Source organism: Gnatocerus cornutus, chromosome 10 (assembly GCF_029298725.1).
Source record: "Gnatocerus cornutus isolate USDA-ARS CGAHR chromosome 10, icGnaCorn1.1, whole genome shotgun sequence".
Taxonomy (NCBI): Eukaryota; Metazoa; Arthropoda; class Insecta; order Coleoptera; family Tenebrionidae; genus Gnatocerus; species Gnatocerus cornutus.
Window position 1 is genome coordinate 4,693,012 of NC_142242.1, and position 15,041 is coordinate 4,708,052.

The window sequence follows — 15,041 nt, forward strand, 5'->3', positions numbered from 1 at the left end:
ATCAAATAATTTCGTGACGCAAATAACATTGTTAACCCGTAAATAGTCAAAACATTGAATATGGTTGTGATAATTGATTAGTTAATTGTTAATTTTAAAGTTGGCGCGGATTTGAGTATGGTAAGGAAGTGCAGTTTCCTGTTTGTGGTTTGTGTTTGCTGGATAGATGTCACTAGCGTGTGTTAAATTTTGGAAAGTGGTTTTTGGATGACAGACTTGCGCAGAAGTGGTTGTCATTTGTCCCCTCTCTGCAGGTCCGATTCCATTCCTCGTGGCTTTACGTCTAGCAGAGAAACACTACGAGATGAACAGTTCACTAAGATGGCGTAGTGTTTGACTGTTTTTTTGAAATGGATTGCTTTAATCTGAATTCGGTGGTACTTGTGAACCCAAACAATCCATTTGTGATTGTGTCTAGTGCATTGAGATTGTGTTGGAAAAGCAATTAATCGTGAAATCGTAATAATGCGTGAGTTCAAAGTTGTGGTTCTCGGTTCGGGTGGGGTTGGCAAAAGTGCATTGACGGTTCAGTTTGTTTCCGGATGTTTTATGGAAAAATATGATCCAACAATCGAGGATTTCTACCGGAAAGAAATCGAAGTGGACAATTCTCCATGTGTTCTAGAAATCCTGGATACGGCCGGAACTGAGCAATTCGCCAGCATGCGCGACCTTTACATCAAGAATGGCCAAGGGTTTGTGGTGGTATATAGTTTGACGAACCACCAGACGTTCCAGGATATACGATCCATGAAGGAGTTGATTACCAGGGTTAAAGGGACGGAACGAGTGCCCATCCTCCTCGTCGCCAACAAAGTGGACCTGGAGCACCAGCGAGAGGTCCAAACCAGCGAAGGCAACAGTCTCGCCCAACAATGGGCTTGTCCCTTCATCGAGGCGAGCGCTAAGAACAAGACCAACGTTAACGAAGTGTTCGCAGAAATCGTTCGCGAAATGAACTTTAGCCCCGAAAAGGAAAAGAAAAGTTACTGTTGTTGTACAGTGCTCTAATAGCGGCCTCATTTCTTTAAATTTATGGGAACAATGCGTTACAACAGGCGACACTCCGCTTGTGTGAACTCTAATAATTATAGCACTGTGGACGATTATAAATTTACATTTATAAATGCTCATTTCTAGTATACTTAACGTCATGGATAATATTGGCTTAGAAATGCACAATATCTATATTTTTATACATTGAACAAAAAATCAACGTAACGATGCATAAATATTTTATTTACGAGTTTTTTAAACCGAATCATATCTACCATAAGATCTACATTTGATAGTGCCTGAAACTAGAAACACAATTGCGAATGTCTTAACATGGTTGATGTTTATTGATCGGCCTAATCAAAAATCATTTACTGGGCCTTTATCATGATGCATACTTATCTCATCTTTGATGGTACTGTAATAATTATGAGCTCATTGTACATACATACTTTAATCTAATATTATTTTATCAAGAGATCTGTGTTTGTAACATAAAAACTTTTTCAATCAAAAGTGATGTGTGTTTGAAGACGAATGCCTGTAGAACTAAGTAATAATGTTGCGATAATATGAGTGCGATCTGAGAGCCAAATACGATTTGTGATATATACGTATAATAAAAAAATTAAGTGGACACCTTGTTTTATTTCAGTCACACTCACAGGTGTCACATACATTCCATCTCAGTACTTGTGTAGGCTATCTAACTTCAATTATTCAATAATCTGCAAAAGAACAACAGTGTTACATCGATGACAGTGTCTTCCACCTTCATCATCCTTCAGAATTTCGGTAAGTATGAATTTCAACATTACAAAACAAGTCTAAAGGAAATTGCCGGCTTAATTCTATTATTAACATTAGAGCTGTCGGCTACTTTTTATTACATCAAAGATAATTTCCAATGCACGCTCATCCCCGAAAATCCAATATCACAGGTTTAATTAACTGCGGTAACAGATTGTTCAAATTTCTCGGTTTCAATAAAACTCACAAAAATTTACTGCATTATGTTGAATGCCCAGGCAATCTGTTGTCTGTCTAGTTTACATTACTGGGCCTGGGCATTTCGCAAATTCAACAAAAAAGGCATAAAGTTATAATTGATTTGCAAAATGTCCACTTTAATTTATAATTCTCTCTGTTGGATATGCGACCGACTTAAAATTCGCAGTTTTTTATTAAATGTAACGATATCAGTATATAATGCAAATTTCAGCCGTTGTCATTAGTATTACTCATTATCATTACCTATATTACTTGCACTCCAATAAAATGAATTTTTATTTACGCTTTAAAAATGTGCGGGTTGTCTGGTTTGATAACAGTAATTTCAACCTTTGCCCAACGCGCATTGTTTGAGATAATAACAATAACAGTAATGATATTTGGAAAAAAGGTCTTTAAAAACATTCATATGTAAAAGTAGCGTTTCGAGACAGTCAAGTGTTTATATGATTAAGGGGAACTGAAATTTAAAAAACAGTTCATAAACACATAAAAAAATTATATACTTCTTGTGAACTCGTAATAACAAAATATTTCTTTCTTCTGTACACGAAGTGATGATTAGAATCTCCTTTGTGGTGACGATAATGATAAATGACAATGAATCGTAACCGACAAGGAAAACGTTTCCCATGCCTTTGATGATATTCGCAAATAAATAAGGTGATGAAGGACAAAAAATTTGGCATTAAAAAATTTTCATGATCTTAGAAACTCCAAACTTATTGTATGTCCAAAAACTGGCGTAATATTCATCTCCGTGACGTAAAACTTGTTAGTGCTCCCTGACATGTTTAAACAAGTTGCCGAAATTTTTTCGTTGCGTCAACTAGACTATGTATGTGCTAGTAAATGCACGACTAGCCTTAATATGAAGAAGAGAAATTACAAACATGAGTCATGTCAGCGGAAACGAACTTTTTGTACAGGTGGACTACATAGTTGACTTAATTGCCTTAGATTTTTTGTTAACTAGGTTTTAGAGTTGTAGTTTCTAAAAATTTGAAAATTGAGTAATTGTGGTTTTTAAAATTATCTGGAATTATGTAACGTATCTGTGTCTTATGAATGACGTGTTTCGAGTGTTTTTCGTTAATTTAAACTTGTGAAATATCCAATCACATCGAGTTTCGTTTTTCGAGGCAAGCAACGCTCACTATCTCACTACATGAAATAAAGTAGTCTCTTGATAATAGTGACAGTGTCAGCGGTATAATTTATACATACACTTTTACTATGAAACATTATCAAGTTTATAAAGCAATAACAATATAATCTCAAGACATGTAGTCTTGGATGGATCTTCGGTTTTTACTTTAACTTTAGTCAGTGATTAAATATTAGATTTATTATACAATGACTCAATCCTCGACGGAATTTTTAAATTATCGGATTCGTAAGAAATTGTTGAAATTTCTTTCATAAAAACATTGTGGATTCCGATTAATTCCGAATGTAATTTTAAAATGTCAGCAAGAGTTCTATGAATTCCCATTTACGAGACTGTATGTAGCAACGATCTCGATTAAAATATTTCAGATAACGAATTACGACTCATATATTTTGTGAAAGATATGTTTGCATTTTTATTATAAGCGAAGTGAGTATGTATTTTACGTTTGGGTAAATCAGCAACAATATTGCCTATTCTGTAGATTAGGCAACTGTGAAATGAAGCAAACAATTACACAAATTGATATCATATACATAATTAACAATGACATTTTTTTAATGTACGGTTTAGTAACATGACCAGACATCGATTTTCATTTCATTTTTACTTTTTAAACCTCTGAGTTTCTCTAGATTTTCTCGAGCTTTGCATCTTTTGCGTTCTTTAGCTATCTTTGCTATATTTAACTATTCTTTTTGAGATCGATGAACTTATAAACTCAAAAGCTTTATTGTTCAAATTCTCTTTACATCTGAAAAACTTCATTTTCTAGATGATCTATTTTCTTTAATTACACTATGTAACAACAAAAAAATACGTTACTTTTTTATATTTATCGTTAAAGCCTGACGCCTTTGGTGTGTTCTGTCGAACTGTCGTTATTTTAAGAGAGAAAAATTATTTAAAAAAAATTGTTTTCGCTATTTTTCTCATTGAAAATTAAAAAGTAAGCACAAGACGACAGTGTAAATTGTTTTCGGATCTATTTTGCTACGTAGGGAGTTGTTATTTAGGGTGGGCCAACAAAAACCAAACAGGCGTTTTGGAGCACTTCCCCGTAGATTTTCAAAAAAAAACGCTGAGACAGATCAATTTTAGTTGTTAGGGGGACATAGAACACACGTAATTATGCCTTTTTACAGTCAACCCCCTGTGAGGGGTGAAATTAATCTCTTAACGTTTAAAGATAGATACTGTTTTTGAAAGGTCTATTGAAGAGCTTTACGGTGGTAGACATTTTTTTTTGTTTCAACCCCATATAAAAAATAATTAAAAACGAATTATAAATCAATGTCGATGCATAACCCCTGAGATACTTCAAAATGTACGAGATGATTTCAAACAAAATTTGTATAATTGTAGAAGTGTTGTAGGGGAACCCTTTCAACATTTAAAGGGCTTGGGCGTAAAAGATAAGTGACATATGTAATTTTCGGATTTTCACTTAAAACATGTTATTGCTATAAATTGCAATACAACTCCAAAGGCAGCTCGTTTAAATATAAGTTTTTCATTATTGTTATTAAATTAATTTTTAATAATTTTTTGAAATCTTTTCCGGCTCCCTTGTAAAATTTATGCTGGACCCTTCATTTATTAAAATAGTTTTTTTTTTAAATTAGGAATTTGGATCAAATAAATGCATGATCACCGTAAAGTTTATAACAGGCTTTTCCAAGAAAATGCAATGTCCCATACTTATATTGAAAAATTGGAATAAAAAACAATAAAATCAATGAAATACGTAAAATAAACCATTACATACTTCGAAATGCAAATGCATACTTATTCTCTGAAACCATAAGACAAATGGCTTTTGTATGAAGAAAAAGTTGATTTGTATTAAACTATTCACTTTGGTTTGTCCTTCTTGTTAGATATTGTTCTTGTAATTTTCAATTTTTGGGGGAAGATTTCCACTCCTTATATAGGATTATACCCCAATTGTTGCCCTTAGAGAGGGGTTGACTGTAAAAAGGTATAATTTACGTGTGTTGTATGTCCCCCCCCACTAAAATTGACCTGTGAAAATCTACGGGTAAGTGCTCCAAAAAGCTTGTTTCATTTTCGTTTTCATTCCTGCGGCGAAATTTTGGGAAGCATATGAAACCTATTTCGGCATTAAAATCGACAATTCAGATAAGTCAAGGGTTCATCTTGGTCTCTGAAGTCTGTAGCTGGAAAACTTCGCTGACTATTATTTTTGGGTTGCAGTTATTTCCCATTTGATAACAAAAAGGAAACGAACAAAAAATGCATTTTGGATTTTTAACGTAAAACTATATTTTATTTTTATAATTATTTTTTTTTAACTGATTGAACACACTTCTGTTTTGTTTTATCAATATAATAAATTTTCTAGAGAGAAACAAATGACTTTATTATTTTTCTTAGGGACAACCCACACAAATACCATTTATATCCTTTAAAAGAAAGCCAAGTAGCAAGTATAATTACTAAAAACAATCAGATAAATATGATATTCCACTGTATTATTTATATTCTGAAGGTCTCTTTAAGAGACACTTTGGATTCTCTTAATTGTTCTTGGATTTCTATGTATCTATCAACTATAAACTGCAAAGACTTTAAAGTTTAAACGTGTTTAATGAATTTATTGGTCCTTTTCATAAACTCCGCTCTTAACCCTCCTTTTGGCACCTGTCCATTACCTCCAATTATGGCAACGATTTTCTCAAATGTGTTTTCAGACAACGGAACGTGTATTTTGCGATGAGCGTTATCCATTTGAGATTGGATTGCGGTTTAAGGATTCTAGCAAAGGAAACATTCGTTTAGAAGTCCCGGTACAAACCAAGCAATGCAGCAAATCCTTTCTTGTGGTATTATTTTGACGGCTTTATATGATATATGAAAATTAAAACTCTGGAGTGGTCTTCTTTCTCTATTCCGTATCATTATTTTGTAATTTTCTGAAACAGGATGTGGTTTTGTGGTGGTACTTCTGAAGTTTAATTGTTGTCTTATCAACGAAAGTTTCCTATTGATTGTAAACCATTAAAGTATTTGAAGAATGACTTCTTACCTCCTTACAATTTCATAATAATTTACAAGTAAAATAGAACGTGGGCATTTTCCTTCGTGAAGCATAACAATTATAAGTGTATATATTTAACGTTATTACTTCATTTTACGGCTGATTTTAACGCCTTCTTATTTTTACTTCGAACTATAAAACAGTGTGTTACCGAATCGCGAAATTGATTTATAACACCGAGAATGAAAACGTTTTTTCTTCTGAATATTAACACATCAGAAGCCTAACTTTCTCTATCAATGTTTCCGAACATAAAAAGAATTAAATGTTCATAAACTGCGACTTACATAAATTGATGGTCACGTTTTTGTCTTAATCCCTCGTTAAAGTAAATCCTTTTATTGAATCGAGCACGCGATTAGTTCTTGATTGATGAAATAGTGGTAAACCAAAAATCCAAAATACGACCTAATTAGAGGTTTTAGAGAAGCTGATTACATCCTCTGCTTTCAATAGACAATGATGCTTCATGGCGTTGTGATTATTGACCACTAAATTCCAAATGACCGAAATTGTTGCTGGCACTCCGGAAATGGATGATAATATTTAGGCTTACAATCATGGGAAGCTGACCGTTAAAATCGTACAATAGTCGCTATCATCGGGAAAGTTGATAGAGTATAATACGTTTTACTGATTTAGAAGGTGCGAGAAGATTGGTTTGAAAGAGTTTTCTTTTGTTTGAAACCGATAAAAGTGAAAGCAAACAGTAGACAAATAGTTGTAACTCAGAGATAGAAGCAGATGAAAACGACGACAGGGAAAACTTTGTTGATTTGCCAGATATCGATAATTTACTTATTTTCCAAGATAATTACGTTACTTGGCTTGAAAATGCAATTACGAACGATTAGCAGACGGTAGTACTTCAAAACCATTATTATAATGCTTTTATCGGAGCAGTATTGGAGACTAATACAATATTAATTTTCATTTGCTGTCTATAATGAACTTCAAAGTGGAACGAGTGATGAATTATCGGTCGCCTCAAACTGATTAAACGATAAGATGAAATTTCGGAATAAGTCAGTAATATTTTATTACTTATTAGATTGTTGTGTGGTTCAGAAACTTCATTTGATTGAACGATGCAATTTAAAAGTTTTAAAAATTCTGTAAAATATTAGTTTAATATTATGTGAAAACTTCACCTGCATTTTACGATTCAAGCGTTAAAGTGGCAAAGTTTATACAACTTGAGTTCGATGGTAATGACAGAGGACGTCTTCGATCATGGATGATAACATCAATCTTAAACTATAAAATGGAAATTGCTGCATTTATAGGTTCCAAGAAGTTCTGTTACATATAATCGAAACGTCTGCTTGGCTTTGTATCGAAAATAACTTAATTACCAAGTACTTTACTAATAGTTTTTGCTTTGTGCTTGATTGATGGTTTCATTAATGATTCGAAAAATTCCAACTTACACCATTTCTGTAGATTCACATCTCCGAGCTCTAAATGAGTGCGGAAAAATTCAATGAATGCTAAGTTTTTTCTCACGGTAGTTGGAACTTGTGTTATTCCTAAATATAGAGAATATGGATTTACCTGTGGTTTAATGAGCACGAAACAGCCAGCCCCACTTCCACCTGTTATTACAGTTTTTGCGCTAACGGTAATGGCTGTTGGTTTTTTTTTATTGTTCTTCTTGTTCATCTTATTTTTATTACTGCACTACGAAACTATCAAAATTTCTACATGCAGCTTCCAATTTCTATTTATGTCAAAGCTCGGCTTTCTAATGACTGTTTTCAATAATGAAAATTACATCTCCGCAACTAATTCTAGCAATAATATTTTGCTGTTGAAACCGCGAATGTATCGATTTTATGTTTCTCTGACTCTTTACGGTTGCATGAAATATCGGCAAATACAATTTTCATCAAGAAATCATATATTAGAAATTGGTTTCGCTACAATGGATGCAGAAAATTTTTTAACGTTTATTAGATATATGTGACAAATAAAAGTTTAACGGTATTAACTTGATTTTTATCCGAATAATGCGAACACAGAATCGATGAGAATCTTCGCCCGGAAGTCGGAACTATAAATCTTGAAGCAATTAAGTGAGATGTACGTATAAATAACCGTCTTAATTTTAGGATTTCATAAAACAAATGTTGCATGTTTGAAACCAACTACGGATTTTCCACTTAACCGTATTCTGGTTGGGAAGTAATAATGACCAGAACAGTCATAGCTATTGTATTGTATACATCAAGATTATTATACATTTTTAATGCACGGGTAGGAACAATTCATAATTATCTCGGTTTACCACGTTTACATTTTATTTCTGATATTTTTCGAGACATTTTCATTGCAGGTTTCTCATTCTTTTTTTTTGGAAAGCGTAAAAAGGAAACCTGAACAAAAAGTGTAGTTTTCTCATTCTGCCATTGCGTTGAAAGAAAAACCACAATGGTTGAGGAAAATCGAATTGATTCCTAAATATTTATAATTAAAGGATTTTTCCCTAACGACATTATAATGGCACCATTTCCATTTGTTTTTAGATAGTGTGCAATTTAAATGAAAATGCGCTCGACGTTACGGAGAGTTGAGCACGCATAACTGTTTTTAGATTCGTGAATGTTGTTTAGTAGGGTAAGGTCGGCTAACTTCCGTTTGTTATTGAACAAATTCAACACGGTGATACCTCTCATTCCGATTATTCAATTCAGATATAATTGAAGTGATTTACTGTGTAAAAGTTGAGTCATTGGTGGGGCACAACTCGCCGACATTATTGAAATAAAACTAACGTTTTTTCGCAAAAGTGACGTAGCGTGTTTATATTTATATAAAAAATGTTTAAATGTAGATTTTACCGTAACACGACCGTTATTCATATTTTAGTACAATTTGCCATGGCTTGAGGCTATAATTATTATCCGATTGCAACCAAATTCGAAGATTCTGTGATTCAGCAAAATTTTATTGTCATCTATTTATACCGCGTCCACCATATAAATTTAACTATTTGTCAAAAATAGTTTGGTAAAAATAAATCATCGTTCATGCTCACTGCCGCAACTACAACAATCTAAAGTGTTATCCGACACTGTTAAATATTTGCTTGGCCAACAATGCTAAAAAGTTGATAATTACCTAGAACGACAATACTTTGTCACTCATTGTCTTTATAATTATTAGTCAGCCACGAATTATTTTGTCACCATTCAAGAAAAACTCGTGTGGCAATTGTAGATGGGAAATCTAATGACATTTTTTTGTCACTTTCGTCAAAATTTGCATCAGCTGCTCTAGCGTAACTGCCAGTAACTGCACATGTTTGCGACGAATTTTTATGTCTGAGCCCGCATGAGCTCGTTTCTTTTACTTATGGTTTTATTTTGTGATAAAACTTATCTACTTAATCTGTTTTGATGTGAGCTATTCGAAATAATTTGTTTTAATACCTTGCTTTATTTGGCGGCATCCAAAAGAGGAATAAAAATACGTTTTATTTTCTCGCGATTTTTGTCGTTCGCTCGAAAGAATCTTCTAATTATAAAACAAATTAAAATACACAAAAACGTCACAGGTTTATTTTGATTGTTTCGATCCAAGGAGGTGCAAGATATACAGAAATTCGCGTCTTGTAATTTTACATTTTCGCTTCTTTTTTATGCCTTTCTGGAGAGAACCCAAAGAGTTTTCTATTTTCTATTTAGACAAAATTTTAAGTGCACTGGAAGTAATAAGAAGAGAATTTCAGAGGTGAAAATGATATTAATATTTCAGGATAATCCCCAGCGTTCACCACTACATTTATGCACTTATCTCAGCGTTGTTTCCTGCATCTACGTGGAAAGATTTGTTGTACTTGGAGTTCATAAAGTAAATATTTTCTGCATGCATAAGCTCTTATAAAAGTTTGATCGTACCGCGAAGAATTTACCAGAGAAAATAACGTATTTTCTTATTTAAAAACTTCTTATAAGCTCTTCAAAAGCACGAAAAAACAAAAAAAATGGGTTTCTCCAATTTGCGAAATATTCATCGAAGAAGAAGTTATTGGTTTGCGCATGCAATTTCATTTATCGCGTTATTGAGTCAAATACGCGGAACATACTAAACATAAAATCTTTTACCGGCACGACGGCGACATGGTCCAAATTACTTATTGTACTTCGTCTGTATATTCTAGTTTTTGTAGCGAAGAGAACAACCCCAAAAATGTTTTTCGGTCGAGCTTGCTTGGTATGTAAGCTCGTGAATCATCGGTTCAGAATTTATGGTTTTATGACATGTTTTGTTCTTTCGACAATGGCACTTCTTATCGGAATATTGGGCCTTTGTGAGCGATGTTCAAGGCAGTTCTTAAAAAAATCAGAAATAGATAATTTTTATCAACTTATTAAAACGATTTTTAAAATAGTCAAGTACGTAGTACAAATCTTATCGGTACTTCCACACAGTTTAAAATTATCTAGTTTCCGTGAAATTTCGATTAAAGCGCGGTAAATAAATGAAATTTATTTTGGTAACAATAATCTCTATTTAGTTTTTGCTGGGGAAAACTTGTGCGTCGAGGTTTTTGCAAACTGTGAATTTAGCAGTACATCATGTCCGAATTTATATGGCGCAATAAAAACGCACAAACCAGAGATCCCTTTGCAAGTTCCTGAAGTGAAATAAATCATTGTGTCATAAATTAACTGAGCATCCGTTAAAATATCCTTTTTTATGTCATTGTTTTGTGGATTCACGTCAATAACTTTGTTTTTACAACAAGGAACAGAATGTGGTAACAATTCTGTATAAGGTCGAGCTCACCTTGATGTGCATGAAAATGGAAGATACCTGAAATTGTGCATTTGTCCTTAAAAATTTGATTACACGTCTTTATTGTCGTTTCTTATCGTTTCAACTAGTAATTCCTGAAATATGTATCAACACAACTCCATAATCTACGTGTTTATTGTAAGCAGGATTACCAAACGTGGAAATAATCCCATCATAACACAACAAATGTATATTTCACTGTTCTATTATGTCTTTCTTTTGCTATTGTATTACGTGTCTGTCTTTGTAGGATTTCAATCCCTTTTTGCGTCTTCAGATGCTTTTGATTATATAACAAAACACCAAACAAACTCTTATTTGTTTAGCAATAAGTCACGTTAAGGGAAGCATAAATCAATAAAACGAAATAGTCTTGTAAATACGGAAAAATATTTACGTATTAACAGTAATTTACAAGCTACTAAGGGTAGAAATCAAAAACACAAAACCAACCGAACGTCACTTTAAACCCTATAAATAACACAGAGGCGGAAGCGGATATTCAATCAAACATCAAAAAGGAGGAAATATGTATCGGGAATAAGTTTGGGGACCAGCGATTTCAAGTTGACTAGCGGCAATGCTACGCGAAGTTGCGCCGGCAAAGAAAAATCAAAACGTATTTTTTAATAATTCTAGACAGGCTTTTGTACAATAAAAAAAACGTCTGTTTTTCAGAGTGATTTAATTTCACTTTTAATGTAATTAGGGCAGTTTATAGAAATGAATAAGACAATGAGTGGGCTTTAAGAAGTTGTTCGTTGTCATATAATTGATAGTGCACTTGTGACCTCGTTCAGTTATGCATCTAATTATACAGAGAACTTGTACTAACTAGGAAAAATTGAAAAGTTTGTCTAGAAGAAATGTCTGTGAGCATGTGTGCTTTTGACAGCTTTTTACCACTCTGTTGATAATTCCGACTGTTTTATATTTCGTTTCTTCACACAGATGATGAAAAATTTATAAATTTCATCATAAAATTGAGCACCACTGGGCTCGACACCAAGGATTTTCAAGAGGGCAAATGAACACAAATAAATAATGTTTGGAACAGGAACGCTCTATTCGTACAGTAATTTTTCTAATTTGGGAAAGAATTCAGTGATTGAAAAAGTTATGATCGACCTAGTATCTCTGGAATAGCAACAAAAATTTTTATAACGATTAATAATAAAATTACGTCGCTCGTGATCGAACCACATCGATTATATTTGGGAGGTTCAAAACTGAGCTTGACTGACAGTCTTCGACACAGTAAACGTTTCATTTTAAAGGAATTCTATTTGAAAAACGAAAAAGTAAAATGGAAAACAGCACAAAAATATAGCGTAAAAGTTATAATAAGACCCATTTGAGGTTTTCTGCGTAAAATGAGTAAGTACCCTATAACTTAGATATTGATGAAAATATATTTAAATACTTTTAGTCGGTATTTTTTTTTAAATTAAATTTTCGAATTTCGGGAAATGTAAGAGCAAGCAAAAGGCGATAAAAACCATAGCGAAAACTCATTTCTATCTGTCGATATAGGGCACCGCTATTTCCGAACCTTCAAAATTTTAGCGACAACTTGAAATTTTAATTGAGCTTAACTCAGTCATTTGTTGACGTACGTAAAAAATTAGCACAGTTTTGGATTCTGCTTAAAATAAATACCTTATAACTTCAGTTTGCTCCAAAAATAAGAGAAATATCGACTAAAGTATTTATCGGAAACTTTTTTTCAAAAAAAATAAATTTTTGAATTTCAGAAAATGTAAGAGCAAATTGACCTAATTTTTGAGGAAATCAAAAAAAAAATATTTTTTTAATTTAATTAGATAAAATAGAGAAAACAATTAAGCATAAACTGGAAAATTGGGCCCATGCAGAATACTTACAGCTTTTATTTAAAAAAAATAGAAATATTTTGTTATAATTTTATACCGCAATTCCTAAAGCCAAATAAGCCTGAAATGATTTCAACAAATTAGTATACTTTACGACAGTGAGTTGCTTTGTGACAAAGTGAACACAAATTGATTTTGAATTTTTTTTTCTTCCCTTGACCCAGTGCATCCTTGCCAAGTTACAAATTAACTAATACATTTATAATATTAGGCCACAAATAAACAGTAAAGTAAACAGAATTGACGTCCCATTTGTTGTTTGTGTCGACATTTTGAACAATACAGACTCACTTAAGAAATCTGATATAAATTAAGTAACAACAAATGACGCAACAAGTTAAAATAAAAACGTAAGTACTTAATTTTATAAAGGAAGTTGCAGTACAACTGCTGCGAATCTTGATAAATTTTAATTTATTCTTGAACTGTGCGGCTTTTTGTGCAGCAGCCTTTGTGTTCTATTTTCTTATACTTGCAAGGAGCATTAGCACGGAGCGACATTTCAAGGAATTACTAATTAAAAACACACACTGATCAATGTTTATTTTGAATTCAGAAGTGAGTGTGAAAAAACAAACATATTAATAAATTCCTCCAGATTTTCTAAATTTACGCATTGGGTGTCAATCGGAAAATGTGAACATAATCCATCCATAACATTTAATTGAAACGATCACTGGAATATCACAGCATATGTTCAAGCGGAACGTGCTAATAATAAATGACAATATTTTTTTCGATAGACAACAGCGCGAAAATGATCGATTTTCGAATCTAGGAATTATTTATCAGTCAAGATAAAATTGAATTTACTTCAGTTTAAGCTGCTTTGTTTGTTTAAAATCCAAGATGCAGCAGTCAGAGAAAATGTATCCCCCGCTGAGTGCGGTATATAAAACACGAGGCTAAAAATAAAATTAATAACTTAAAACGATCTGATTAGGAGTCATCGGTTAAATAAATTTCGTTATTATAGATCGACTATGTATTTGTACTGAAACCTTTTTATCTTAACGTTGAAATTATTTATGCACCTAATGCATTATTATCATAAGTCACACGGCTGATAAGAAAATTATCTTCAACGCTAGTCCTATTTTGGTATAGAAGGTAGACTCGTGATTATGTGTAGACTAGCTGTTCGGTAAATATTTATATTATAAAATAATATTATATGGGTACCTGTTCAGAAAAAAATGATTTTTGAGTTCATTTAAGCATGTGAAGTGTTTTGAAATATATTTTTCATAATGTGCCATTTTCTAAATTTGTTGCAATAACTCCGTTACGACTCTTTGTAATGGTTCGCTAATTGTCATTTGATTAGGGAATTATTGAACATTTATGCAATGGAATAATTTGAAATCGTTTAATTATGCTTTAGCAAAAGTTCCAGACACATCGGATTAACTAGATCAATTTCTATTTTAGAAAATGACTCCGAGCAATGGACGGGTAATGCAATGTAAAATGTAATTTATCGTCGTCGTCGTTATTGATAATCATTAATTAGACTTTATGAATATTGAATTTAAAATTAATATTTTAGTCGTTAAATTTTCCGATGCATTTAAAAAATCCTAGTCATGTTTCGGCATGAAATCATTGATCGTAAATTAAGCACGTTCGAACTGTATTGTCTGTATAAATCGGAAATAGGACGTTCACATATTTGCAAAACCTTGTAATATTTTTAACCGATACGTTATCGAATGATTTGTTGCTTGCAACTGTCTAAAGAAGACGCGAATTTATAAACAACAATCAATAATTTTAATTGAAGTTTCTTCTGTTTCAGATTGCACATTAGGAAAAGGTCAGAATGCTTGTGACGTGAGAGATTTCATTGAGAAGTTTGAGAAAAGACAAGAAAAATATTCTGTCAAATCCATGTGCGTGCAATCAGAGTTATGCATAATGTGTCATGCCGTATTTATAACTTTTCTGAAAATGAAACTTCCAATTGGTGATAAGTAGAATAAATTGCTGTCAGAGACAACAAGTGTGGGCGTTAACGCGTGTCTATTTTGTAATGCACTCTAAAACAATTTACGAAATTTGAGCCCACATGATTTTAATAAATAACTTTACATAACATAAGAAGTTGATA

General features: G+C 32.6%; 1 protein-coding gene and 1 long non-coding RNA gene across 2 annotated transcripts; both read left to right on the plus strand.

Annotated features, from left to right (window-relative positions):
* Positions 1–426: 426 nt before the first annotated feature.
* Rap2l (Ras-associated protein 2-like) lies at positions 427–1,633 on the plus strand. The gene has a single exon (XM_088047436.1). The coding sequence runs from the start codon at positions 466–468 to the stop codon at positions 1,009–1,011; it is 546 nt and encodes a 181-aa protein (XP_087903562.1). The 5' UTR covers positions 427–465; the 3' UTR covers positions 1,012–1,633.
* Positions 1,634–1,726: 93 nt separating this feature from the next.
* Positions 1,727–15,041, plus strand: LOC148167309 (uncharacterized). Its single transcript, XR_015770870.1, has 2 exons — positions 1,727–1,791; positions 14,730–15,041. It is a non-coding gene; the product is annotated as an uncharacterized LOC148167309 (long non-coding RNA).

Coding starts and splice junctions, on each gene's coding strand:
- Rap2l (XM_088047436.1), top strand. CDS start 466: ATGCGTGAGTTCAAAGTTGTGGTTCTCGGTTCGGGTGGGGTTGGCAAA.